At 54.2% G+C, this 27,715-nt stretch overlaps 1 protein-coding gene across 4 annotated transcripts; it reads right to left on the minus strand.

The window, feature by feature from the left end:
• Window positions 1–684: 684 nt before the first annotated feature.
• On the minus strand, window positions 685–27,101 carry CAPN1 (calpain 1). 4 transcript variants are annotated; one of them, XM_059401707.1, is made up of 22 exons: window positions 27,002–27,101; window positions 25,149–25,416; window positions 24,915–24,984; window positions 24,513–24,631; window positions 22,724–22,857; window positions 22,475–22,643; window positions 21,589–21,672; window positions 21,168–21,253; window positions 20,784–20,858; window positions 20,491–20,651; window positions 7,212–7,390; window positions 6,458–6,469; window positions 5,549–5,760; window positions 5,414–5,453; window positions 4,823–4,888; window positions 4,675–4,732; window positions 3,830–3,894; window positions 3,175–3,243; window positions 2,877–2,955; window positions 2,185–2,301; window positions 1,788–1,846; window positions 685–1,450 (listed from the first exon to the last, which is right to left on the minus strand). In XM_059401707.1, the coding sequence occupies exons 2-22, from the start codon at window positions 25,413–25,415 to the stop codon at window positions 1,424–1,426; spliced, it is 2,148 nt and encodes a 715-aa protein (XP_059257690.1). In that variant the 5' UTR covers window position 25,416; window positions 27,002–27,101; the 3' UTR covers window positions 685–1,423. The 4 variants fall into 4 exon arrangements, with proteins under 4 accessions (XP_059257690.1, XP_059257700.1, XP_059257680.1 ...); XM_059401717.1 differs by lacking the exon at window positions 27,002–27,101 and adding an exon at window positions 26,825–26,952; XM_059401697.1 differs by lacking the exon at window positions 27,002–27,101 and adding an exon at window positions 26,254–26,561.
• Window positions 27,102–27,715: the final 614 nt, after the last annotated feature.

Genomic DNA, 27,715 nt, shown 5'->3' on the forward strand with positions numbered 1-27,715 from the left:
GCCAAATGCTGCTCGGGACAGGGAGTCCAGGCCCTGAACCAGCCTGTGGCAAGCAGTGCCCAGGACGTCTGCCACTCGGGGCTCTATCTGGGCCTCCCCCAGCCGCCGAGGGCAGCCACCATCCCCACCCCAGGCTCCGTCAGCCTCTGCCCTGCAGACACCATCCTAGTTTGTGGCGTACCCCCACCTCCCCCCGCTTCCCACTGTCCTCTCTCTTCTACCCTCACCGCAAGCCACTCTTATCTCTGGTAAGAAAAGCTGCGACCCAGAGGGGCTGAGCAGCTTACATAAGCTGCAGGTGTCCGGGTGAAGGAGGCCCTTGTGTTCTGGAAGCTTCCTGGGGGGTCAGGTTTGTGCTCAGTGGGAGTTCGGGTTGCAGCCGGAACCTTCCGGGCGGAGCGTACATGGAGGGCAGGGGTCAGGCCTCTGGGGCTTCGAGTTAGGGCACAGGGGACCAGCAAGGCTGGTCAGGGGGACCTCCCCAGTATGGCCTTGCCCCTGCAGCTGGGAGCCCCATCCTCCCCAGCTTCCTAGGTACCCGGACTCCAGCAGGGGTGTGAGCCCCCCCAGGAGGAGCCGCAGCGAGGGGATGGTGGGAGGCCCTGGGCTGTCCCTCCAGCTCCAGGCTTGCTGGTGCCTTCCTGGGCAGCAGCTTGGGGCAGAAATACACTCCGGACACAGGGGTGGGGCCTTTTCCTTTATTGTTTGGGGTTTCTCGGCATGGAAATGTGAGATCCCCACCCCACCCCATACCCAGGTGCCTCTGGCACCCCCATTACTGGTACACCAGTCCCTGAAGAGTCCCCGTTAAAGTCACCAATATAAAAAAGGAAGGAGCGGGGGAGGGAGCACCCGACTACCCCTCAGGCCCAGCGACTCCTGGCTGGCAGGTGGGGCAGGGCAGGCCACAGAGAGGAGGGACACGGGCTTCTGCGCAGGAAGGAGCGGGCCTTCCCAGGCCCAGGAGGAGGCCTCGGCTGGGAAGGGCCCTGCACAGCTGGGCTGTAACTGTGCAGAGCTAGTGGTTCTGTCTGAAGGTCTGCAGGTGACACTGGGTGGCGGGGCGGAGGGGGGCTCTGGACACCGTCGGGACACCAGGAGGCCGGGGGCTGTCGGCTCCCCCTGGAGCCCCATCCTGAGGCAGGGACAAGCGAGAGCTGCCTTCCTTGTTTGGAGACCGGAGGGGCAGACGAGTCCCCCCCTGCCTCCCCCCAGCCCACAGAGGGCAAAGGCAGGGAAGGCCACACGGCTCTGCGCAGAGCAGATGAGCCGCGGCAGCTGGGACATGTAGGACAGGAGGACGAGGCCACCTCCCGCTCCGAGGAAGGCACTTGCAGCTGGTGTGGCCTGCTGTGGCATGGCGGGAAGGCATGGCTTGGCAGACGAGCGAGAGGAACACAGCAAGGGGGCCTGAGCCCCTGCCTCATGCAAACATGGTCAGCTGTAACCACTGCCGGGGGTGGGGGGTGGAGAGACGGGTCAGGCGGGGACAGCAGAGACGCCAAGTCCAGCCTCCCGCCCCAGAAGACACTGTCGCTTCACCCACTGAGGGCAGGTGGGAGGGGGCCCTCTGGGGGAAGGAGCGCCGCAGAGACCTCCCGGAGCCCGGCCCTCCCTCCCTGCTCCCTTCCCTGGACCCAGGCGACCCCACCCCCTCCTTCAAGGACCCAGGAGGCCTGGCCTTTGGAGCTGGGTCTGAAGCCCTAGGCTTGCTACCCCCCGAGCAGGTAAGGAAGTTCCACCAACCCTAAATGCCCTCCCCTGCCACAGCCAAGGGCAGTGCCCACCTTGAACAGATCAAAGGTCACGACACCATCCAGATCCGTGTCCAGAGTTTTGAAAAATCCTACATTCAAAAGAAGATGTTCTGGCACTGAGAACCCAGTAGAACATTCCTACAAGACCAGGACCCACCCTGCCCCTCATTCCCCATCCCCACAGCACCCCAAGCCCTCACCTGTGCCTGCCGGGGAAACCGCTCTTCCTGCTGCCCGAGCCCCGCTGCTGCCAGGTTCCCGCTCCCCTAACCTCCCAGCACTCAGCCTGCAGGGTCCCAAGTGCCGCGCCCTTCACCTCTCTGGCACACGCCATGGCACGTCTGTCCTATCTCTCCCTATTGCCCTGTCATTCCCCCACAGCTGATGAGAGACAGAACCAGAGGCAGGAGCCCGACGGGGCACTCACGGAACATGGTCTCCAGCCGCACTAGGCAGCACACGAAGTTGTCGAAGTCCACGGCCAGGTCTGGCTCCGAGTAGCGGGTGATAATGAGCTCATACAGCTTCTTGTTGAGCTTGAAGCCTGGCCCGGGAGAGTGGGTAAGGGCCAGGGAGGCATGGCCTGGCCCGAGGGGACAGGGAGGGGGACTGGAGGCAGGGGGCAGGGTGAGCCCTGCAGCTCCAAGGCCTGAAGGCCTCCTGAGTAGGGCCTGCTGCTGGGAGGGGCTGGGCAAGCAAGTGCCAGCCCCAGAGGGAGCGAGGGCCTGACAGCCCCAGGGAATCAGGGGCCAGAGGGCCCAGGGGTCAAGTTTTATTTGTGCGGAAAGCCCTGGCCTCATCCGGACACGCACCTCCCTCACTCGAGGCTCAGGCACCAAGCTCCACCCCACCCTGGCTGTGTGGCAGCAGGCCAGTCACTTTCCCTCTCTGAGCCCTACTTTCTTCGGCGTACAGTGGAGATAGTAAGAGACCCTTGCCCAGTCAGGCTGCAGAGGACAAAAGGAAATGCTGACAAAGCACTTAGCTCAGTCCCCACAGGATGCCACAACCAATCATCACCACCATCCCAGGGACAAGGACAGTGTGCTAGCCTGCCACCCTGGGTCACTAGTGGGGAATCGGCCTGGGGCCATCGGGCCTCTGGCACTCAGGCCTTACCCGCAGACTCTATGGCCATCCGCATCTCGTAGGCGCTCATGCTGCCCGACTTGTCCAAGTCAAACTTCCGGAAGATGGACTAGAGCAGGGAGCAGAGGGTGAGGGCCGGGCCGAGGGAGGCACCCAGCCCTTCCCGCCACCCCCCAGGGTGTGGGCTTGATGAGGGTGCAGGGGAAAGACCCGAAAGGTGGGCCAGGGGCTGGGATCTGGAGACGTGGCCCCAGGGTGGGCACAGGCCCTGCCTGGGATCGAGGCCACAGCAGAGGGCGGGCACCAGCAGGGCTGAGGGACCACCCACCAGGTAATTCCGGATTCGGTTCCACAGGATGTTAAACTCCACCAGGCCCAGTTTCCCGTTGCCGTCCCGCTGGTGGCTACTGTTAAGAAGCTTAAACCAGGGGCGCGTGGGAGGCTCATTTGGGTAAGCATCTGCCTTCAGCCCAGGTCATGATCTCGGGGTCCAGAGATCGAGCCCCGCATCAGGTTCCCTGCTGAGCAGGGAACCTGCTTCTCCCTCTGCCTCTGCCTCTTCCCTGCTCGTGCGCATGTGTGCACCCTCGCTCTCTAATAAATATTTTTAAAAGGGCAGCTTAAACCAGGCACAGGGTGAGAACAACCGGGAAGAAGGGGAGACTGACCTCAAGGTGAGGGGAGACGGGAAGAGGCAGGAACCTGCAAAGCCAGGGGGGTTGGGTTCAGAGGATACAAAAAGCACCAACTTGAAGGTCACTCAAGGACCTAGACCCTGCTCTATCGCTCACTCAACACAAAGCCTGTGCCTCCGTTTCCCCTTCCCAGTCAACGGGAAGTTGCCCGAGAAAAGAGCTTGTCTGTCCACACTTGACAGGGCTTTTGTCCCTTTCTCTGCACTGTTCCTGGGAGAGGTCACAGGGTGTCCCTCTCCCACTCGCTGCCCAACCCAAGCAGCCTCAGGAAACAGAAGCGAAGGATACGTCCATGAGGTTCACCATGCTGCGGCACGACTCCAGGCTGAAGCCCTTGGTACGCAAGTCCTTGTCTGCAAGAAAACCAGTTCCAACACCTCAACCCCGCAAGCTTCTGCGGCACCGCGCAGGGGTCCCCAGGGGGACGGGGACCAGGCGAGCACGATTCCTGGCGCCTGGCATGGAAAGTCTAGCAGAGTGGGTGCGTCAGGTCATTTTTATCGTTAGCACGGTTTAAAGTACTAGAACAATCAAGCTGGTGTGCCATCAGCCATGTCCCTGCCAGAGAAGAGCCACAAATGAAAGGGAGTCAGTGCCAAACAGACGTGGGACAGACGCAGTACGAACGTGAGGCCAAGGCGGCCACGGCAGGGCTGGGGTTTGCCACGGGCCCCACCGCGGGGCCAGAGGAGAGGGCTCTGGGCTGAGGGAGCAGCGTGGAAGGAGGTCGGAGGCGGGGGCAAAGGGAAGGTCGGGGGTGGCTGCCCTTGGCTGTGCACATGGGGGGGAGTGGAGGGGGAGCCAGCCTCGTTCTGCTTGATGCCACTTGGCCCGGCCCTGGGGTGTATCTTCTTGAGGGGGGTGGGCTTCTCCTTCATACTATGGTGCTTGTCAACAGCTCCGCTTCTAGAACAACACTGAGCCCCGGCACTCGGGCAGAGAACAGGGACCGGCCAGATGGTGGAAGGAGTCCGAGAGGGAAGTGGGGTGAGCAGGGCTCAGAAAGGCAGTGGGGGCTTGCCCCGCCCACGAACACCGAGGACTTGGGTTTGGCTCAATGTGGGAGCAGAAGCCCAGATTGTGGAGTTCAGAGGAAGCGAGGACCCAGGGCGGAGAGGTGCCGGGACGCTCACGTTTGCTGATGATCCTGTTCAGAATGGTCTGCAGCTCCTTGACGCTGATCTCCATGTCCTGGGGGGGGAGACGGATGGCACCACCCACCCTGGGGAAAGGCTGCCCCCTGCTGCCCCGGAGCCCCTCACCCCAGCCCACCCAGCCTACCTCCCCTGCCAGCTGCCTGAAGAGGGTCTTGAAACTCGCGTCAATCTCCTCTTCTGAGAGCACTTGCTGGATGGAGAGCAGAGGAGAGCAGGTCAGGAGCGAGGCTGGGACCACTCGTCACCACCTGCCCCCTCATCACGTCTCGGAGCCTCACTCTTCTCACCTGGAAAGTGGGAATCTAGACCCGCCCCCCCCCCCCCCCCCGCGGCCCGTCCACCTGCCCAGGGCTCTGTGGCCCAAACTGGGCACCCTTCAGATCTGTGATGGGGGGGCAAGTTCCCGAACCTCCCTGAACTTGAGCTTCTCGCTGAAGGGGAACAGGGTGACGGCATCCTGACACGGTTGTCATGGAGGAAACCGGGTGACCAAGGAGCTCAGCAAAAACCCGAAAGAGACGAGCTCAGGGATCTCGCACCACTATTACCTCAAAAGCCTTTGCAAACTGTCAGGTGCTGGGCGGATGAGGGATCAGGATCCCTCTCACAGCTCCTCGCAGGAGCCAAGACGCCCAGGTCCCCACGACACACCCAGGTTGAGGGCAGAAGAGGAAGGCAGGGGGTAGGGAGTGTGGGGGGTGGGTAGGGCACGCACCTCATCAGGGAGATTGGCCTGGATCTGGTCGTCCAGCTCCCTGCAGGGGTGGGGAGAGGGGGGGTCCAGTCAGGAGGGCGCAGGGAGACCCCAAGCAGGTGGGGAGCAGGCACTGGCGAGAGGCTCTCGACTCACTGGGTCCCTGCGCTCTTCTCCGAGAAGAAGCGCAGCACGAAGTCCCCCTCCTTGTTGGGCTCGAAGGTGGAGGGCACCACCACGTACTCCCCGGGCGGCAGGCGGAAGCGGGTGCTGACCTCCCGCAGGTTGATGAACTGCTCTGAGCGCGCCCGCGAGGAGTTCGCCAGGAAGAAGTCCCGCTTCAGGTGCACTGCGGGCTGGCCCACCAGCTGGCCGGAAGCAAGGAGGGGGCGGGGCTGCAGATGGCCACGCCCCTGTCCCCCCAGGAGCCGCCCACTGACCCAGACCCTGACAACTCTGACAAATGGTTTCGTCTGTTTCCTCATGGGTCCGGCGCAGGCGACAACCCTGCCTACCGCACAGGGCGGCGGCGAGGAGACACTCTGGAGGTGGACGGGGATTCTAGGGCACCACTGAAGAAACATTCCCACGATTATTCCCCAAGTCACTCAACACAGGTACGTTCCGGGGGGTGGGGCCCTCGTTTAAAGCTCACGCGGGCCATGTGAGCTGGTGTTCTCGCTGACACTGAGGCTTGGAGCTAAGGCAGCTTGCTGAGGGCTGCGGAGTATTTAGCTATCCCGGGCAGCCGCAGCCAGCGCTCACTCAGGGGAAACAGCAAGACAGGAAGAGCCTCAGGTGTGTGGGAGAGGGCGGGGTGGGGGGGGGAACTGCTCTGAGGGCCAGGGTTCAAATCCAGCTCCCTCACTTGTTACCTGCCCTGGCGCCCAGAACAGCAGTGTCTGCCCCCAGCCCCGGGAGAGGGGAGGAGGGCAGTTAGCGAGCCATAAGAGGAGGTGACTTCTTAACTCTCTATGCGCGAGCCATCTTGCTCCCCTCTGGGCACCGTCAGGCCCCCTGTGTTCAGGGGTATGGAAATCCAGGTGGTTCTGGTGTCACACCTACCTCCGGAGGGACCTGCCAGAGAGATGGAGGAGTTAAGAGACCTGCGCCTGGCCCAGAGCTGGGGGTGGGGGGCAGCATTTCCTGGGCAGAGGTCCTGAGTTCTTAAGAATGATGGGTTGAAGACACCAGGAGGCAGAGCCCAGGACCACTGGTGGCCGCAGACCCATCATCACAGCAGAGCGGGATCGCAGGACCTCAGGAAAGGGAGCCTGGTCCTCTTCAGGCAGGAGGCAGGGTTCTCTTCATCCTCAGAATGCCCTGGGCCTTGGCTCTGAATCAGAGAACCCCCGGACAGACCCCAGGTGGCCAGCTGCCATGTCCCAAAGGCCAGGGACATCAGAGGTCTATACCAGTCTGCGACCAGGAGCTCTGGGCCTGGGTCAAGACCGCAGTCATTCTTTGCCCCTACCAGCAAGGTCCAGAAGTTTGTGTCTTAAACATAAGGGGTGAAGCGGGGCCCTCCCAAGCCAGCCTCTGCTTATACACTTCTAAGACAGGGAGCTCACTACTCCACCAGGACACACACATGCCTACTTCTTTCTGAAGCCAAGCCCAAGCCTGTCCCCTAAAAGCTACCTCCCAGTTGTCAACTAAGCCAAATCCCTCTACCCAAGAGCGACTTCAGCAGGTGCCTCTGGGGACAGTGTCCCAGGCCTCCTGCCTGAACGCTATGGCAGCAGGGTCCTCTGGCGCCCCCTGCTGGAACTCGCCAGCAGGCTTCTCCGCTGGTTCTGGGCCAACTCCCCGGGCTCACCTCATAGACCGCGAAGCCAATGGTCTCCATGTCCCGGCCAAAGCGGCGCTCGCGGCGACGGTGCTTCTGCATGAGGGCGAGCACGAAGCTGCAGCCTGACTCGCGACCCCCGTAGTCGTCGTCTGCATCATCCGTCTCCTCCAGCCGGATCTTGAACTGGGGATTGACCCAGAAGGTCGCTGCAGGAGGTGGGTGGTCGGCAGGAATCAGAGGAGGAACAGGGTGGAGTGGCCCCTCTGCGTGTCTGTTCACCCAGTCATCCAACAAACAGTTCTAAGTGTGCACCGTGTGCCCTGTGACAGCCCTGCAGCGGGGACACACGGTCCCTACCCTCCTAAGCTCGCATTCCAGGAGGGGAGCAAAGTATGAGCAAGTCAGTGTAACTGACAGAACAGTTACAAAAATAAGCAAGCTGGAGGTCGTCAGGCCGGGCATCTCCGAGGAGGTGATAATTGAGAGAGATGGAAAGGAGAAGCCCTGGGAAGACCCTGGGCAGCAGAAGAGAGAACCAAGAGCCCCACACATGAGGGACAGCCAGGATCTAAGGCAGCATCGGACTCCAGCGAGCACGGGGGATCCAGAAAGGTGGCAAAGGGGCAGGAGCAGGGTGGGTGGTAAGGAGTGTGGTTTGAATCGAAGAGCAAAAGGACCTCCCCAGCCCCAACAGGCTTGCACCAGAAGGGGCCCGAAAAGATTTGGGTAACTGCTGTGTGGACAATGACCTAGGGAAGAAAAAGAGAAAGCAGGGTCTGACAGGAGGCCTCAGAGCTGCAAGGGTGACAAAGACATTTCTGGCAGTTGGGTGATTCAGCGGCCCACAGCCCCTAAAACAACCAGGTGCTGGATACAATACTCGAAACCACTTTTTAGACACGAATAAGCCACGGCATTCCCCTCCCCCCCACACAAGGTGACATTAACCAAAATGAAATGCGCTCAAGTGCCAGCCAGGATGTGGAGAGCAGAACCTCCGACAGGGCTGGTGGGGGTGCACAAAGGGGCAGCCACTGCGCAGAACAGTCCGCCAGTTCTTCGAATGGTTAAACACAGAATGACCCTATGACCTTGCACTTCCAATCTGAGGTACATCCCCAAGTAAGCAAAAATGTACATCCACACAAAAACTTGCATGTGAGTGCTCTTAGTTGCATCATTTATAATATCCAAATGCAGAAATAACCCAATTGTCCATCAACTGAGGAACAGACAGGAAAATTGTGGCATAACCAAATGATGGAATATTACTCAGCAACAAAAAAGGAATGGAGCACAGATGCACACTCTTAACATGGGTGAGTGTACAAACAGGCAAATCCACGCAACGGGGTGTGGGGGGTTACGGAGGAACGAGGAGGAAGAAGGGCTCAGGAGTGACAGCCATGGGGTGTGTGGTTTCTTTGGGGGCTAAAAAATGTTCTAGGGGCGCCTGGGTGGCTCAGTGGATTAAAGCCTCTGCCTTCGGCTCAGGTCATAATCTCAGGGTCTTGGGATCGAGCCCCGAATCGGGCTTTCTGCTCAGCAGGGAACCTGCTTCCCTTCCTCTATCTCTGCCTGCCTCTCTGCCTACTTGTGATCTCTGTCAAATAAATAAATCTTAAAAAAAAATGTTCTAAAATTGATGTGGTGATAGATCTACAATATATGAAAATAAACAGTGATTTTTATACTTGAGGTAGGTGAATTGTATCATAAGTGAACTACATCTCAGTAAAGTCTTTTTTTATTTTTATTTTTTTTTTAAGATTTTATTTATTTTTTTGACAGAGAGACACACAGCTAGGGAGGGAACACAAGCAAGGGGAGTGGGAGAGGGAGAAGCAGGCTTCCCGCTGAGCAGGGATTCCGATTGGGGGCTGGATCCCAGGACCCTGGGATCATGACCCCAGCCAAAGGCAGACACTTAATGACTGAGTCACCCAGGCACCCAGTAAAGCCTTTTTAAAAAATCGACATGAGGTAGGGGACCTGGGTGGCTCGGCAGGTTGTGTGTCTGACTCCGGCTCTGGTCACAGTCTCGGGGTCCTGGGATCAAGCAAGCCCCATGTCAGGCTCCCCACTCAGCAGAGTCTGCTTGCCCTTCTCCCTCTGCCTCTCCTGCTCATGCTTTTTCTCTCAAATAAATAAACATAATCTTTAAACAAACAAACAAAAAGGACACTAGGAGCCTACAAGGTAAATAACGCCAAAGGACTTCTGCTGACTCCTGGAAACCCTGAGCCCTGGGTTCTGGCACAGGAGACCAAATCTAATAGGATGGCACCTGGGTGGCTCAGGCAGTTAAGCGCCTGCTTTTGGCTCAGGTTGTGATCCCAGGGTCCTGGGATGGAGTCCGGCATCGGGCTCCCTGCTCAGCGGGGAGTCTGGTTCTCTGCCCCTCCCCTGGCTCATGCGCTTTCTCTCTCTCCCTCTTGCTCACTCTCTAAGTAAATAAATAAAATCTTAAAAAAAAAAAAAATCTAATAGGAGATCCTGGTGATATAACTGAGACCCTATGAGGAATGCCAACAGTGTTAATAGTGAAAGAAAAATAAACCCCATTGGGAAGAAGGGGGGAAAATCTCCCGGAGAATTTACACCCACAAGCCTTCAAGAGAGCTTGTGGTTTTATTTATTTATTTATTTCATTTTAATATTTTATTTATTTGATAGAGATCACAAGTAGGCAGAGAGGCAGGCAGAGAGAGAGAAGGAAGCAGGCTCCCCGCTGAGCAGAGAGCCCAATGCAGGGCTCAATCCCAGGACCCTGGGACCATGACCCGAGTTGAAGGCAGAGGCTTTAACCCACTGAGCCACCCAGGAGCCCCAAACTTGGGTTTTACTTCATGCTGCCTGTGGGATCAAGGAAATCTTAAGGAGAGAATTTGTTTTTGAAAGAGTCCTGGGTTAGCAGCATCCCAGGTGACTGACAGAAACACTCGAGGAACCCAACTTTACCCAAGGACTCCAAGACCTCCCACCCATGAACTTGTAGGCCAAATGGGTCAAAAATCTCACAATGCAGGGGCGTCTGGGTGGCTCAGTCGGTTAAGTATCTGCCTTTCGCTCAGGTCATGATCCCAGGGTCCCAGGATCGAGACCCACGTGAGGCTCCTTGCTCAGTGGCGTGTCTGCTTCTCCCACTGCCTGCTGCTCCTCTGCTTATGCTGACAAATAAATAAAATTTAAAAAAAAAATCTCACAAGGAAAGAAGGCATGAGGAGTAAAAACCAGCAGCCACAGTGGACAAAAACCAACCCACCAAGACTTCAGATATTGCAATAATCAGACACAGCATATAAAAAAGACTAGACATATATTTAAAGAAATAAATGAAAAACTTGAAAATATGAGGAAGAATGAACAGATTTGAAAAAGAGACATCAGAACTTCTAGACATAAATTTTTAAACAAAATTAAGTACTTGTTAGAAGGATTAACCAACAGGGGCACCTGGATGGCTCAGTGGGTTAAGCCTCTGCCTTTGACTCAGGTCATGATCTCAGGGTCCTTGGATCGAGCCCTGAATCAGGCTTTCTGCTCAGTAAGAAGCCTGCTTCCTCCTCTCTCTCTGCCTGCCTCTCTGCCTACTTGTGATCTCTGTCTGTCATATAAATAAATAAAATATTTTTTTTTAAAAAAAGACATTAGAGTATTGAGAATGGAAGGAACGCTCCAAAATGTGACCCAGGGAGATTAGATGGAAAACTGAAGCGATGTTAAGAGACACAGACGACAAAGCAAGAAGTTCCAGCTTACATTAGATTGGAATTCTAAAAGGAAAAAAACGAAGAGTGTAAGACAGAGCTGCTATTCTAGAAGCTCATGACTAAAAATTTTCTAGAATTGTCTGAACACATCAATTTGCAGATGGACAAAGTCCAATGACTCCAAAGAGGAATGAAAACAAATCCACACTTCAGTACATCATGGTGAAATGACAGAGTATCAAAGGTAAACAATCTTAAAACAGAAAAGACAAAGCATCGCAGGAGGCATGGGAGACAGAGTCTGACTCCCGGAGCAACAGAAGCAGAATGAAGAGTAACAACTTCCTTCAATGGGCTGGGAAGTCTCACAATCCAGAATTCTGTGTTCAGAGAACTGTTGAGAATAAACACCCTATGAGGGCATTTTACAGAGCTACTGAGAACGTTTACGGAAGGAGAGGGAGGAGGAGACGGACAGTAAGAAACACAAAGGGTGTATTTCGGGGAGATGGAAAATGGTCTCAGACGAAAGTTGTGAAAATGGTGAGAAAAAAATTATGTGGAAAATCTAATGAATATGGACTATATCAAATAGTGATGATGATGATATTTAAGAATTAAATATAAAGATATTAAGAAAAGTGTTTAGAATTAAAATCTAAAAACAGCATATTAAACAAAGGGAGGGGTGAGCCAAGTTAAGTAGTCTAAGGTCTTTGCATCGTTCAGGAGGAGGGTAAAGATATTGATCAACTAACTTCAGAATGTATTAAGAACGTATATCTTCGGGGCTGCCTGGGTGGCTCAGTCGTTAAGCATCTGCCTTAGCTTGGGTCAGGATCCCAGGGTCCTAGGATAGAGCCCCACATCAGGCTCTCTGCTCAGCGGGAAGCCTGCTTCTCCCTCTCCCATTCCCCCTGCTTGTGTTCCCTCTCTCGCTGAGTCTCTTTCTCTGTCAAATATATAAATAAAAAATCTTAAAAAAAAAAGTATATCTTCCAAATTCATAGACTGAAAAGCCAGCAGAGAAAAAGGTTAAAGAATTCAATCCAAAATAAGGCATAACAGGAGGGACAAATAAAATGTGCAGTAAGTCTGCTGAAATAAATGCAAAGTTATTAGTAATCACTGTAACTGTAAGTGGATTAAACTTTTCTAATCAAATGGCAAAATTTTTCAAACAGATTATTAAAAAGCCAGCTACAGTCAGTTTATGAAAGATAACAACTAAAACACTGAGCTTTAGAAAAGATCAGACATCACAGAGTATAGTGAAACATACCACAAAATTACCAGAAGAAAACTGTAATTGCTATAGTGACATTGAGTGAAATATACTTAAAACTACAAGATTTGTTACTGAAGGGGGAGCCTGGGTCACTCAGTCACTAAGCATCTGCCTTCGGCTCAGGTCACGATTCCAGGGTCCGAGGATCGAGCCCCACACTGGGCTCCCTGCTCTGCGGGGACCCTGCTTCTCCCTCTCCCACTCTCCCTGCTTGTGTTCCCTCTCTTGCTCTCTCTTCTTCTGTCAAACATATAAACAGAATCTTAAAAAAAAAAAAAAAATTGTTACCAAAAAAGGTAGCCATTAAGTAACAACAAAACAGGTTCAATTCACTAGCAACTGAAAACAATTCTAAGCCTGATGCACCTAATATCATAATGCAGAACATGTAGAGAAAAATAACTGACATATAAAGGGAAAATCAGCAAAACCATCAGGAGGGGGTTTGATTTTATCCTCCCTCTTCCAGTAATTAACAGATTAAGTTTCATATGGTGAACAATTATAAAGCATTCCCCCTAGCCCTCAGAACTGTGTCATGGTCAAGAGAACAGACTGCAGGGCTGCAATCCTGGGTTCAAATCCCAGCTCCGCCACTTCTTAGTGACCCACCTTCCTTAACTGTTAAACACGTAATAATGAAAGTACCTACCTCGTAGGGTCAGTGTGAAAGTTAAGCAAGTTACTGCACTTCAAATACTTAGAGGAATGCTTGGCATATAATACAAAACAGGTAAGTGTTGGCCAGTCTTATTGAGAATGTGGGGACACAGAGGAAAACTCACCACGTGCTGGCCTGCAGAACCAGCTTCTATTTATTTCAAAGCAATGATCTCATACAGATTGTAAAAGAATAATTAGCAGGTTATAACTGGGAGGTTTGGTTATAGGCTCAATCTCAATACAGGCATATTCAGATTTTCTGTTTTCCTTAAGTCAATGTTGGTAGCCTGTCTCTTTCTAGGAACTTGTCCATTTCATCTAGGTTAGCTGATTTGTTGGCACACAATTATTCACAGTATCTCCTTATAATCCATTTATTTCTGTTGGGTTTGTAGTCATGTTCTCTCTTTAATTCCTGATTTTACTAACTGGAGTCTTCTTTTTTCTTGTTTAGTTTGGCTAAAGATTTGCCAATTTTGCTGAGCTTTTCAAAGGACTGACTATTGATCTCCCTGATTTTTCTCTATTGTTTCTCTATTCTCTGATTCCTTTCTTTGGACTTTCATCCTTATTATTTCCTTTCTTATGCTTGCTTTGGGTTTAGTTTGCAATTTTACAGGTTATTGATCTCAGATTTTGTTTTAAATACAGGCACATAGTGTTTTAATTACTATTCTACATGATTTCTCATTTACATGATCATTTCTTTTTGATAAACCAACTCATTCTATGTGACACTACCTTGACACCAAAGCCAGATAAAGACATCCCAAGAAAATCACAGGACATCACTTATAAATATCAAAGTAAAAATCCCCCCAAAATACTAGCAAATCAAATCCAAAGGTATCTTAAAAGGATCAGACCCCATGAAACAGGATTTATCTCAGGAATGAGGGATAGTTTCAACATAAGAAAATCAACCAATGTAATATATATATTACATTAACAGAAGAAAGGGGGAAAACCTACATGATCATCGTAATTGATATAGAAAAGGCATTTCATGAAGTCCAACACACATTCATGATAAAAAAAAAAATTCAGAAAACTAAGAATAGGGGCGCTTGGGTGGTTCAGTCATTAAGCATCTGCCTTGGGCTCGGGTCATGATCCCAGGTCCTGGGATCGAGCCCCATGTCGGGCTCCTTGGTCAGCAGGAAGCCTGCTTCTCCTTCTCCCACCCCCCCTGCTTGTGTCCCTCTCTCACTGTTTCTCTATCAAATAAATAAAATCTTAAAAAAAAAAAATACCCACTAGGAACAAAATGGCATGACCTCAATATGACAAAGAATGTTTATAGAAAAGCCAGTAATATCATACTCAGAGACTGCAACTTTCACCCTAAGACCAGGAACAAGATGCCTGCTTATACCACTGCTATATAACCATGGTATGGGAAGCTCTAGCTAGAGCAATTAGTCAAGGGGAGAAAAAAAGGCATTCAAATTGCAAAGGAAAAAAACTATTTCCATTTGCAAATAACATGATCCTGTATATAGAAAAACATGAAGAATCCACAAGAAAGTTACGAGAACTAGTATCAAAGTCAGCAAAGCTGCAGATTACGAAGCTCAAGACACAAAAATCAATTGTGTTTCCATACACCAACAATGAACAATTGAAAAAGGAAATTAGTAAAATAATTCCTTTACAACAGTATACAAAAGAATAAACTACCTAGATATAAATTTAACAAAGGAGCTGAAAAACTTAACACTGAAAACGTCAAAACATTGCTGAAAGAAATTAATGAAAAAATAAAAAGATACCCCAAGTTCATGGATCAGATAATTTAGTATTATTAAAATGTCAACACTATCGGAAGTGATCTGCAGATTCGATATAATCTTTACTAAAATTCCAACACCTTTCTTCACAGAAGTGGAAAAGCATTATCCTCAGACTCATATGGAATTATAAGGGGCCCAGAAGTCATAATGATTATGAAAAAAAACGCAAAAGGTAGAAGACTCACACTTCCGGATTTCAAAGCTTACTACAAAGCTACAGTAATTGCTACAGTAACTATAACATTGTGGTACAGGCTTAAGAATGGATATAGAGGGGTGTGTGGGTGGCTCAGTCAGTTAAGCATCTGACTCCTGATTTCACCTCAGATCACGATCTCAGGGTTGTGAGATCGAGCCCTGCGTTGGGCTCTTTGCTGAGCATGGAGTCTGCTTGGGATTCTCTCTCCCTCACACATGCTCTCTGAGTGAATGAATGAGTAAATGAATGAATAAATAAAATCTTAAAATAAAAAAGGGATATATAAACTAAAAGAAAAGGACTGAGTCCCAAAACAAACCCATATACATAGATGGCCAACTGATTTTTACCATGGGTGCCAAGACCATTCAATGGGGAAAACGTAGTTTTGTCAACAGATCATGCTGAAACAACTGATGTCCACACGCACACGAATTCAGCTGGGCACCTATCTCACACCATATATGGTACTACAGTGATCAGTGATCTCTTACACTACTATTGTGCTTATTTGGGGGTACTACAAGTTGTACCCACTTAAACAAATGCCATGCGTGTTCTAACAATTCCACCCATCAGCTGTCCACCTTTCTCCCTCTTCTGGGGCCTTCCTATTCCTGGAGACACAACAATATTAAAATGAGACCAGTGCATCACCCTACAATGGCCTCTGAGTGTTCAAATGAAAGAGTCCCATGTCTCCCACTTTTAATCAAAAACTAGAAATGATTCAGCTTAATGAGGAAGGTGTGTCAAAAGCCAAAAGGGGCAGAAGGCTAGGCCTCCTGCATCAAACAGCCAAGTTGTGACGACAAAGGAAAAATTCTTTTTTTTTAAGATTTTATTTATTTATTTATTTGACAGATAGAGATCACACGTAGGCAGAGAGGCAGGCAGAGAGAGAGGAGGAAGCAGGCTCCCCGCTGAGTAGAGAGTCCCACGCGGGGCTCGATCCCAGGACCCTGGGATTAAGCCCCAGATGGGGCTCCCCACTCAGTGAGGAATCTGCTTCACCCTCTACCCCTCTCCAGCTCAAGGGCCTGTGTGCACTCTCTTTCTCTCTCAAAATAAATAAGATCTTTAAAAAAATAAAAGCACTGGGGCGCCTGGGTGGCTCAGTGGGTTAAAGCCTCTGCCTTCGGCTCAGGTCATGATCCCAAGGTCCTGGGATCAAGCCCCGCATCGGGCTGTCCGCTCCGCGGAGAGCCTGCTTCCTCCAATCTCTCTTTCTGCCGGCCTCTCTGCCTACTTGTGATCTCTGTCTGTCAAATAAATAAATAAAATCTTAAAAAAAAAATTAAATAAATAAATAAATAAAAGCACTATTCCAGTGAACACATGATAAGAAAGTGAGATAACCTTATCACTGATAAGAAGTTTTAGTGGTCCGGACAAAAGATCAAACCAGCCCCAACGTTCCCTAGGCGAAGACCTAATCCAGAGCAAGGTCCTAATTCTCTCCAGTTCTGGGAAGGCTGAGTGAGGTGAGGAAGCTGCAGAAGGAAAGTCTGAAGGCACCAGACGTTGGTTCATACATTTGAGAAAAGAAGCCAACTCCGTAACATGAAGGTGCCAGGAGACACAGCAAGTAGGAGCGGCAGCAGCAAGTTCCCAGCAGATCAAGCTGAGAGCATGAATGCAAGCAGCTACACTAACCAACAGATTTTCAGTGTAAACAAAGCAGCCTTCTATTGGACGAAGATGCCATCTATGACTTTCATAGCTGGAGAGGAGAAGTCAATGCCTGCTCTCAAGGCGTCAAAGGATAGGCTGACTCTCTCATTAGCGGCTAACACAGTTGTTAACTTTAAGTTGAAGGCAGTGCTCATTTATTGTTCCATAAATCCTAGGGCTCTTTAGAATTATGCCAAACCTACTCTGTCTGTGCCCTCTAAATTATTAATTTTTTTACATGATCTCTACACCCAACCTGGGGCTCAAACTCATGACCTGGAGATCAAGAGTTGCACGCTCCTCCTACTTAACCAGCCAGATGCCCCCAGCTGTGCTCTTTGAATGGAATAACAAAGCCTCTGTGACAGCACATCTGTTTATAACATGCTTTATGAACATTTCAAGACCATTGCTGAGATCTCCTGTCATAAGATTCCTTTTGAAATATGACTGCTCTTTGACAATCCACCTGGTCACCCAAGAACTCTGATGGGGACACACAATGATATTAATGCTGTTTTCATGCCTAGCATAGTACCCATAATGCAGCTGCCGGATCAAGGAGTAATTTCAAGTCTTTCTGCTTACGCTTTTCAAGTCTTACTACTTAAGAAATACATTTTGTAAGAAGACAGTGATTCCTCTGATGGATCTTGGCAAAGTTAACTGAAATTCTTCTAGGGGGCGCTTGGGTGACTCTGACGGTTAAGCATCTGCCTTCAACTCAGGTCATGATCCCAGGGTCCTGGGATCAAGCCCCACATTGGGTTCCAAGCTCAGTGGAGAGACTGCTTCTCCCTCTCTCTGCCAATCCCCCTGCTTGTGCTCTTTCTCTCCGTCAAATTATTAAAATCTTAAATAAAATTAAATTAAAATGACCTGACTATTTGAATAGCAACTCTGAAAAACATACATAAGTGGCCGATGAATACATGAAAAGACATTCTTTTCAACATCATTCATCATTAGGGAAATGCAAATTGTCAATGAGATGCCATTTTATACCCACCAGGGGCAGCTACAATAAAAAACCTGGTCAATGACAAGTGTTGACAAGCATGTGGAGAAACCGGAAGTCCGACAGCGCTAGCGGGAATGTATCACGGTGCTGTCACTTTAGGAAATAGGTGGCAGTTCCTCAGAGTCAAACATGGGGTTACCATGCAACCCAACAATTTCGCTCCTAAGAAGAGACCCAAGGGAACATCTGCTCCCACAAATATAGGTACATGAATGCTCGTGGCAGTACGACTCATAAGAGCCCAAAACTAGAAACAATCTCAATGTCCAACAACTGATGACTGAATGAGCGTAAGGTGGTGTTATACACACCGTGGAGTATTTTTCAGCCATAAAAAAGAAATCCAGTACTGGGAGCATGCTGCCACAGGGACAGCCTTTGAAAACATTATAATAAGGGAAAGAAGCCATGTATGAAAAGCCACATGTTGTATGATCCCATTTACAATGCCTAGAAGACACAAATCTACAGAGACAAAATGTAGAGCAGTGGTTCCCAGGGGCTTAGGGAGAGAGAGGGAGAGAGGGAGTGATCCTTATGGATACAAGGTTTCTTTGGGGAGTAGTGAAAAGGTTCTGGCATTAGATAGTGGTGGTGATGGCCCAACACTGCAGGTATACAAAAAAATCACTGGTGCCTGGGTGTCTAAGTTGTTAAGCATCTGCCTTCAGCTCAGGTCATGATCCCAGGGTCCTGGGATCAAGTTCCGCATAGGTGTCCCTGCTCAGCAGGGGGCCTGCTTTTCTCTCCTCCCTGCTTTTGCTCTAACTATCTCTGTCTCTCTCTCTCTCTCTCTCAAATAAATAAAAGCTTTTAAAAAATTATAGTTTAAAAAATTTGCTAGAGGGGCACCTGGGTGGCTCAGTCCGTTAAGTGTCTGACTCTGGATATCAGCTCAGGTCATGATCTCAGGGACAGGACATGGAGCCCTATGGGCATGAAGTTTGCTTAAGATTCTGTTCCTGTGTCCCCCTCCCACCGCCAACTACTCTCTTGCCCCATGCACTATTGGGAAAAAAAATAAAAAAAGATTGCTGGATACAAAATAAATTTAAAAGGTCAAGTGCATGTTACTGTGTTATTTGGGAAAGAGAATTTGAAGAGACGCCATTTATAATAGCAACAAGATGATACAGTACCTAGTAATTAAGCTCAAAGATATTTAAGTCTTCTAGATGAAAATTATAAAATTTCATTGAAAGACACTAAGAAGACCAAAACAGAAACATGCCACATTCTTGGATAAGATGACTCAAAGCTTTAAAGATGTCAGTTCTCCCCAAATCGATTCACAGTGTCAGCGCAATTCCACATAAAGTCTCAAAATGATTCTCTGTAAGGCTTAGTAGCTGATTCTAAAATTCGTACAGGAAAACAGAGGGCACGAATAGCTAAGAGACTCTTGAAGGCGTTTGTCCCACCCCCAAAGGACTTCTCGCAGATCTCTAGCAATGAAATCAACGTGCTATCCACAGAAGCAGAAAACCAAGGGATGGAATGGTGAGTCCAGAAGGAGACGCACACAGATACGGGAACAATCGCACGGAGCGTCACCGCAGCGAGAAAAGGAGAGAGTTTTCTTAATAAATGATGCAGGGCACAGCTATTGCCTATTTGAGGAAAAACTGGAACTGGATCCCCACAAGGAGGAAAAAATGCTTCAAAACAGGGCTATGAGCCATGCTGGGAACACGGAGGACACGGGACATGGGAACAGAGCGGTGGCGGGGGAGGGTCTGGGTAAGCCAAAGATACGGGTGGCCTTCCAAAGAGATCGCACGGTGAGGACGGAAGCTAGACCACAGCGGGTTAAAAATCTGAACTGGAAGCTGAAAGGAAACGGGGAGTGTAGCGAACCGGAACATTTTGCTTTGAAGGGGAGCAGAGCAATGGGTGGGGAAGTCTGGTTACGAGAGGTGCTCTCAGACGGGGGAAACGGAGAACAGAGGCCGGGGGTGATGGATGATGGAGCCTAAGGCTTTCAGACACGTGGGAGAACAGGAGCCAGAGCAGGGGCAAGGGTGGCCCCCCATGAGCACGGGCAGTTCTGTCATTGTCACAGTCAAGAGAGCAGTAATGACGGGCATAGGCCAAGACAGGCAGGACGAACACCAGAGGCGCCCTGCGGGAAGTAGAGGTATCCCTCAAGTGCAAGGCCAGGTCCGCAGATGGGAGTAACCGCGGAGGCAGATCTGAGGGAGTGGAGATGTTCCTAACTGGCAAGGGAACTGGCGGGAACCATGCAAGGTGGTCCTCTGAGGGCCACGGCTGTGAATTTACAGGGAAAATGCTGCCCCCGTTGCGTGACAGGGAATATGCAGCCCCTCTCAGTGGTCCTGCAGCTGATGGAGAGGGTTCAGCTAGGATTCTTCGGGGGAGGGGGAGGAGCAGAGGGAGCCAGGAGCCAGAGTGTCTGCGGGGACAAGATGCCATGGTGACTCTAACTGGTGAGAAGAAAAGGCACAATGACTGGGGAAGGACAGAGCAACAGTGGGCTTCACAGACCAGACGGTCAGATGAGGCTGAGGGCTGCCGGAGGAGGGGGCCCAAAGGGTCAGGGCAGAGGTCAGGGTGCGAGGTCTGGCCAGGCTCCGGTGGGCCTCCGGGGGGGTGCCTGAACTAAGGTGGAAGAAAGGGTCTCTGCGGGTGTGGGTGGGGAGGAATGGAGAGCCCAGGCTGTGGCCCACGTCACCCGCATGGATTCAGAAGTTCAGGGAACAGTGGCGGGAGGCCCAGGCAGGAAGACAGCAAGCCAGGAGGGAAGGTTCCAGAAAGAGGAGTAAAGGATACTCCCCGAGGAAAATCTCAGAGGTCAGCACAACCAGGCCATCTCACAAATGAGAAAAACGGGGAGGCTTGGGGAGGAGACGCGCGGGAAGCAAGGTGAGCGAACCAGGAGGCAGCCAGGCCCAGACGCCACCCCTGGGTGCCCCGCGGGCCTCGAGGTCAGGTCACCTGGGTAGTTCCGGCAGCCGCCCGCGGTGCTCCCCCGCCGCCAGGTGCCCTCGTACAGCGTCGTGTTCCACTTGCGGATGGACCGGCTCTTGAGCGCATCGGGCGTCAGGTTGCAGATCTCCAGGCGCGTGAACTCACGCATGAAGTCCCGGAAGGACATCCTGGGGTCCCGGAACACAGTTGAGCCCCGGTCCCCAGCCAGGGCACAGAGGGAGGGTGCAGGTGTGGGGTTTGTGGAGCTCGGGAACTGGAGCGCAAACCCCAGAGGGCCGGACAGGGCAGGGGCCGCTCACCAGAACTCTCCATCCTCCATCTTCACCCGGAGCTGCTCCCGCTCGTAAGGGTCCACATTATTCCACTCCGAGGAGCTGGGGGGAGAGGGTGCTGCCAGGTGCCGGCAGGACTGACCCGCGACCTCCGTCCCTGGGGCCCATCCTCCCTGAGCCCCGGTCAGAAGGCCTCCGTGTGGTCCAGCCCAATGTCCCAATTCCAGGGGTTGTCACAGGAGGACCAGCTCCAAGGATGCTCGGCCTGAACTGTGTCGGGACAGTCCCCCAGAACCAGTAACACAGAGATGCCCTCCAAAACCCCCCTCCCCGGTCAGTCCTGAGCACAGCCCCAGCACAGACGCGGGCAGCCCCGACCAGCCTCCCCAGCCAGGGTCCACTGCCCCTCACCCGTCACTCCAGGCTCCCGTCCACTCCACCTCGCCCCAGGGGTTCCGCATCCGGATCAGGCTCACCATCTGGCCCTGGTAGTTCACCTGTTCCCCAGAGCTCCCGTCAGTGCCCGCTTCGAGCAAAAGTCACTTCCCGCCCCGTCACCCTCAGGAGTCCTGCTCAGCGCCCAGCACCGCAGCAGGGGGAATACAGCCGGTTCTCTAGGAATTTACCGTGGAGGGAGGCAGCTATGCACACAAGCTACCGAAAACCAGGGCAGAGCAAGATAAACATTTCAGGATCAGGGGCCACGAGTAACATGCTTTGGGAGGTCAAAGAGCCAGCCCTTCCCCCAAGCCCTGGGCGCAAGCCAAACAGGCAAAGGCAAGAGAGGAGGCGGGAACCACCCTCCAGGGAAGAACCCCATGTGGGCTGCTACCTGCTTGGCCCCTGTCACAGAGTAAGCATGGCCCTTCACCAGCTTCTTGAAGGTGATGGCCTCCATGTCCAGAACGCTGGAGATCTGCACAGCAACACAAGTGTCGTGGTCAGGGGCCAGGTTCCAGGGACCACAGGCACCCGCATCCCCAGTCAGGAGGTGAGTCCCAAGCATCACAGGTCCCAGACATCCCCCAAACACATACGACGGCCACTGAGAGTGGCAAGCAGGGACCCTGACTCTACCTAACGCCCCCACATACACTGCACCTCTGAAAGGGGAGGGTCACTCCTCCAATGCCACCACTGGCGGAGGGGGGCCTGGGCAGCCCACTGACACTGCTTTGGCCAGAGCTGGCCAGACCCATGCACACACACACGTGCACACACACACATAGCGTGTGCTCTCCCAGAGCCCCAAGGCCCTCACGGAGAGGGATGCGGTGAGGTGGAGAAGGGGGTGAGGACAGAACTGAGTCAGCGAGGACTGGGGGAGAAGGGCAAGAGCAGGGATGGGGTTAGAGCTAAGGACACAGTGATGTGGGGGGAGGAGCCCGAGGTCAAGGGTAAGTGGTGAGGACAGAAAAGCAGCAGGGGAGGTGATGAACAGCACTGGCCAACAGCACCGGGCAGCAGAAGGGCAGGAAAACAAGCTGTCTGTCTGAGGTCTGGGGGACAGGAACGACACCAGCCTCGAAGGAGGCAGACAGGACTGAGGTGACAGATGAGGCTGGGTGAGAATCCAGCGATGGGGTGAGGTGATGGGTCTGGAGCCAAGTCTGGGGCCAGGACAAGGCCCCGGGCTGGGCTGGAAAAGGAAACCGCTGGAAGAGAAGACAGGTCATGCGGGGGAGGGGTGCTCAGGGGTCAAGGCTGGGTGCACTCACGTCAATGGAGCAGCCCAGGAGGGACCCCCGCTCCAGGGCCTTGAGGATGATTTGATAGAGGTCGCTGGGTGCCTTGCGCAGCTCATACCACTCGGTGACCCCGCCTGTGAAGTCCTCGAAGCCTTCTGAAGTGCTGCCCCCGGAGAGGGCCTCATAGCTGCCATTCACCCTGCGGGCAGCCCCAGGTCAGCGCTCTGGCAGCAAACAAGGCCCCAGGGTCCCCTGCCATGGCCCATGGCCCCTACTCACTTGGCATAAGCCTTCTCGAGCAGGGCACTCCAGAACTCGTTGCCTTGGGCAGAGTGAACAAACACCAGCTTCCCATCCTTCATGGGCAGCAGGTCATCCACGACTACGTCCACCCATTCCCCAAACTGCCACAGCTGGAGGGGACGAGAGCACGGTGAGCACCTGAGCCCCACCATCTGCTAGATGCCGGACCACGCACCCCAGATCTAGGAGCCTGAACGAGGTGGCCTCTCTGAATCTCAGTTTCCCTGGCCAGAAAAGGGAACAGTGGAGCCTTCTTCAAGGGAAAACAAACCATGCTCACAGAGCTAAAAAGTTTTTAGGGCAGCATTACTGATACTCTGGAAACAGACCAAGGTGCTTTCTCAGGTATGGAGAGGCTGGAAGGCCCTGGGGGCTTGGCTCTCGTGGACCTAGTCCCCTCCCTTCTGCATTCTAGGTCTTATTCTAGGTCATTGTAGGTCCGGATGTGTGTCTGGAGGCGGTGCGCGACAGGATACACATGTAAAGGAAGTGTGGATCAAAAAACATGGCATCTAGACCACGAGATGGATGCGGTTTCTGCATTCATGGGTTTGCTTCAGAGATGGCGGGAGAAACAGGCCCAGGACCTTCCCAGGACCAGAGACATCAAGAGCCTGGGGCCAGAAGCGATGGAGTGCCAGGTAGGTGGGAAGGAGTGCAGAACAGCCTTGCAAGGAGAGGAAGCGGGCCCAAGTAGTTAGGATTTGGGGGCAGGCGTATGGAACAGGCCAATCAGGAGGCCAGGGAGGAGCGGATTGGAGGAGGGCGGGAAGGGGGCGGGGTAGAGAGGCCACACCCCTGCGAGCGGGACCCTGCAGGTGCAACCCTAGGACCCTCTGGTCTGCTCTGCTCAGGCCCAGGGCAGGATGGAACAGGGAAAAGGACCCCCTGAACAGGCCAGAGGGGAGAAGGCCCTGGAATCCCCCGGGCAGGGTTGGGGCCACTAGGGCCAGAGGGTCTAATCCAGGGTTGGTGGGGGGTTTCTCTCTCCCAGCATCAGCTGACTGAGAATTCCTTAGTGTGACTTGAGAAATGGGCTCTGTGTGCAAAAAGGGAATGGGGGGGGGGGTGTCCTGGGTGGCTCAGTGGGTTAAGCCTCTGCCTTTGGCTCAGGTCATGATCTCAGGGTCTTGGGATCAAGCCCCACATCAGGCTCTCTGCTCAGGAGCGAGCGTGCTTCCCCCTCTCCTTCTGCCTGCCTCTCTGCCTACTTGTGATCTCTGTCAAATAAATAAGTAAAATATTTTAGAAAGGAGCGGGGTAGCAGGTTTAAACAGATTTAATCCCTTCTTTCTTCTCTGCAGGGCTCTGTCAGAGGCTAGAGGCTGCCAAAGTGCAGGAGGAGGTGGGGGAGAGGGGCCACTTGCGCCACCGGTGGGGATGGCCACCTGTGCTGGTCTGTTTTCCCACAGGGGATCACTATCCATTCTTCAGATGGGACACTGAGACCCTGTGGAGGAAAAGCATTTGTCCCCCAGGAAATACTACAGAGATCTTTCGATTCCTCCGAGCACTTTCCTCCTGATACCCACAACCACACGGGAAAGCCGCCAGCCGAAATACCTGCCTTGCCCAGCCGTTTCACACATGACAGATCTGAGATGGCATCAAGAGGTCAAATTCTTTCTAGAGGGAGGACCGATCCCCGCAGGGTGTGGACTTAAGCTGCCCTAACATCAGAGTGCTGTGAGTCACCGGTCCTCACCTCCTCTAGGGCCTGCTACCCCCTTTTCCCCTGGTCCTAGGTGGATCCGGGGCTCCTCACCTGGAAATGGAAGATGCCGGCATAGCCGTTCTGGAAGCTTTGGCCGTGTGGAACCACTCGATGAAGAAGCGTGTCATTGAGGGTGAGGGAGGCAATGGCAGCCAGGAGCCAACAGTCCCCTGGGATGGGAGGGACCCAATCAGGACTGCTCTGCACATCTGCTCCCCGGGAAGCATGGATGCCCATTCCTGGGAGAACCTGGGATTCCCTGGGCACCCTGTCCCTCAACAAAGAGACCTGACCTAGGAATCTAGGCAAACCAGCCCAGTGCTGATAGCCAGAACCTGCCTGAGCTTGCAGGAGGGAGGGAGGGGTTAGGGCAGAGCCGGAAGGAACAGGCAGGGGGAACTACTCTGGAAAAAACACTCAGAATCCCAACACCCCCCCCAACCAAAGGCCTACCCAGTGCTCCCTGGCAGATGTCTGTGCGCGTGGCTCCATCCACAATGAACTGGGGATTCGAGAGCAGCTCCTGCAAGAGACCCGAGTCCTGTCTCTGGGCCAGCCCCCCCCCCCCGAAACTGGAACCCAGCCGCCCCACAGCCCACTCCCCACCAGGGACCTGGAGTCCTATTCCCACTCCTCCCCCAGGACAGGGGTAAACTGAGCCCACCCCGGGGAGGGGGTTCCTCTCACCGTGGGGCGCTTCCACTTGATGCCATAAGTTTTGGAGGAGTTGGGGCCCAGGTCCTTGTAGCCTAGGCTCTGGGGCACCGGGGGGAAAGCCTCGTCACGAAAGAGGGCCCCACTCTGCAGGCAATGAGCCCGCAGCTGCTCATAGTCTTGGCCCATGTACTTGATGGCGTTTTCATGGCGCCCAAGGCCCAGATCCTTGGCCCGCTGCTTCTGCACTTGAGCAGACACCCCGGTGCAGTACACGGGGGTGATGAGCTCCTCAGCCATCCTGCAGGACAGACCAGCGTGCTCAGAACCCAGGCCTTTCCAGAGCTAGAACTGGGTCTCCTGCCTGCCCCAGACCACCCCTACTTTCCAAACCTGGGGTTTCCCCACCTCACCGCTCCGCTCATAGAACCCAGGACTCTCTGCCACCTCCTTATGCCCCCAGAAACCAGGAGGAGGGATGTTCCGCCCCTCGGTGCACTGGCCACCCCCTCCCCAACTCTACATAATGCTAACCCCTCCCCTTCCCAGACTCCCATGGTCGCGGGCCCGCAGTGCTGGGCTCAGCGGGCCAGGCAGGTGGGGCAAGGCAGAGCCGGGAGATAACACAGGAACCCCTTCCCCAAACAGCCAAGCTCCCTAGGCACTGGCCCCTTTACCGGACTGGGAGGCTGAGAACTCCAGGCAGCCAGGGTCCCCCTCCCCAGCGCCCTGAGACGGGCTGGGTGATCCAGGGCTGCCGGGCCTCCGTCCCGACCCCTCCGGCCTTCCCCCAGCCCAGCCCCTGGAGACAGTGGTGAGCGCAGGCTGGGCCGGCTGCCTGGGCTGAGCGGCTTCCCGAGCCGCCGCCCCTGTCCCGGGCACTCAGAAGACCCGGCGCAGGGGGGCAGCCCCTCAGCCCGAGAGCAGTGGCCAGAGGTCGGGAAATCCTGGCCGGGACACCCAGCTCCTTACCTGGGGGAGCAGTGTTTGGGGGATCGCTGCAGTCCCTGCGGCTGCCTTCCCGGGTGGCGGCTCAGGGCAGGGCCCAACCAGGAAGAGCGCTCCTCCCCGCCCTCCTCCCGCTGCCCCTCCGCCCTCCTCTCCCCCTCCCTCCTCCTGCTCCTCCTCGGCCTCCTACCCGGCTTCCCCTCGGCTCCCCCTTATCTCGGCGTCCCCTTCTCCGACTATCTCTCTCCCAGGGTCTCCCCGCCCCTCCCACCGCCGCCGCGCCCGCGCGAGGACAGATCACTGAAAGGCACAGCGGTGCCCGGGGAGGGGCCGCTGCGGCCCAGACGGAAGGGCACCGCGGGGGCGGGGGAGGGGAGCGCGGGGGAGGGCAGGGCCGGGGGTATTTTTAACCCGGGGCCGCGGCTCGGGTTGCAGGGCCGGGCCGCCCCACCCCAGGCGGCGCCCCCGGAGGGCATTCCCCGGGGCTCAGCTCGCCTCGCCTCCCGCCGCCCCCCGCCAGCCCCGCCGCGCCCCCAGCGCGGGGCAGAGATTGCCTCTGGCAGCGGCGGCCGCTCGGAGGAGGGGCCGGGCTGGCGGCGGGCGCACCCCTGCCGGACGCGGGCCACACGGCAGCCGGGGCCCCGCCGCAGCCCGGCTCCGCGCCGCCACCCCGCTACCCGCCCCCGCGGCTCCAGCTCGGGGCGCCTCCAACCCGGCCCGAGCGGCTCCGCGCGCCCCCCGGCCCCGGCTCGCGGCGCGACCTTGAGCGAGTCCCGGCCCCTCCCGGCCTCGGTTTCCCGGGTGTGTGCGGCGAGAATGGGACGGAGCCCGGCAATGGCGGGAACCCATCTTCCTCCTGCGCTCGGGGGTTTCTTGGACCCGGAACCGGCGAGAGGTGGGCGTCTGTGCCCGCGCCCCCGAGTCCTCGGCCCACCCACCTGGATGCGTCCTTGTGCCGCCTTACCCGGGAGGGGGCGGCAGAGGCTGCAGGCAGGTCGGCGGGCCCACGCGGGACCGACAGATCCGCCTCCCGCCTCCCGAGCTGTGCTGGGAGAAGTCGGAGAGCCCGGAGCCCGAGGGTGGAGGACTGCGGCGTTCGCCCAGCTCAGGGCTTCTCGCTGACCACGGGGGCCAGGCCCAGCAGCCGCTGCCGCTCTCCTAGCATGTATACACGAGCATTTTGTTGGGGAAACAGTGCATTACCTTTCCTAGAATTCCAGGACACATGGACCCCGGAAGGGTGAGAGCCCCTGATTTAACCCGACCTCATTCACAGCCTCACTTTACAGATGAGGAAAACTGAGGCCGAAGGATGCGACTTGCCGAGTCCCCTCACCTGGGGCCGGAACCAGGGCTCTTTGCTCTTCTCCCTTCAGCATTCATGTGTCCACTCTTGGCTAAACCTTCTTGCCAAAGCCTCTCTGCGCAGCAGAGACCCATGACTAAGACACACCAGCCCCCTCTGGGGGAGTGGGCTCTCCTGGTCCCCTGGTTTTGGTGGTTGGGAAGTTGAGTCCTGATGGACACGTAGAAGTTAACTAGGCAATGAATTGCTGGAGAGGGTGTCCCAGGGGAACACAGCTTATGCAAAGGGCCGCAGGCTGGGAGAGGACATGGCAATGAGGGGAACAGCAGGTGTTCCTTGTAACTAG

The sequence above is a fragment of the Mustela nigripes genome, chromosome 1 (assembly GCF_022355385.1).
Source record: "Mustela nigripes isolate SB6536 chromosome 1, MUSNIG.SB6536, whole genome shotgun sequence".
In the NCBI taxonomy this organism is placed as follows: Eukaryota; Metazoa; Chordata; class Mammalia; order Carnivora; family Mustelidae; genus Mustela; species Mustela nigripes.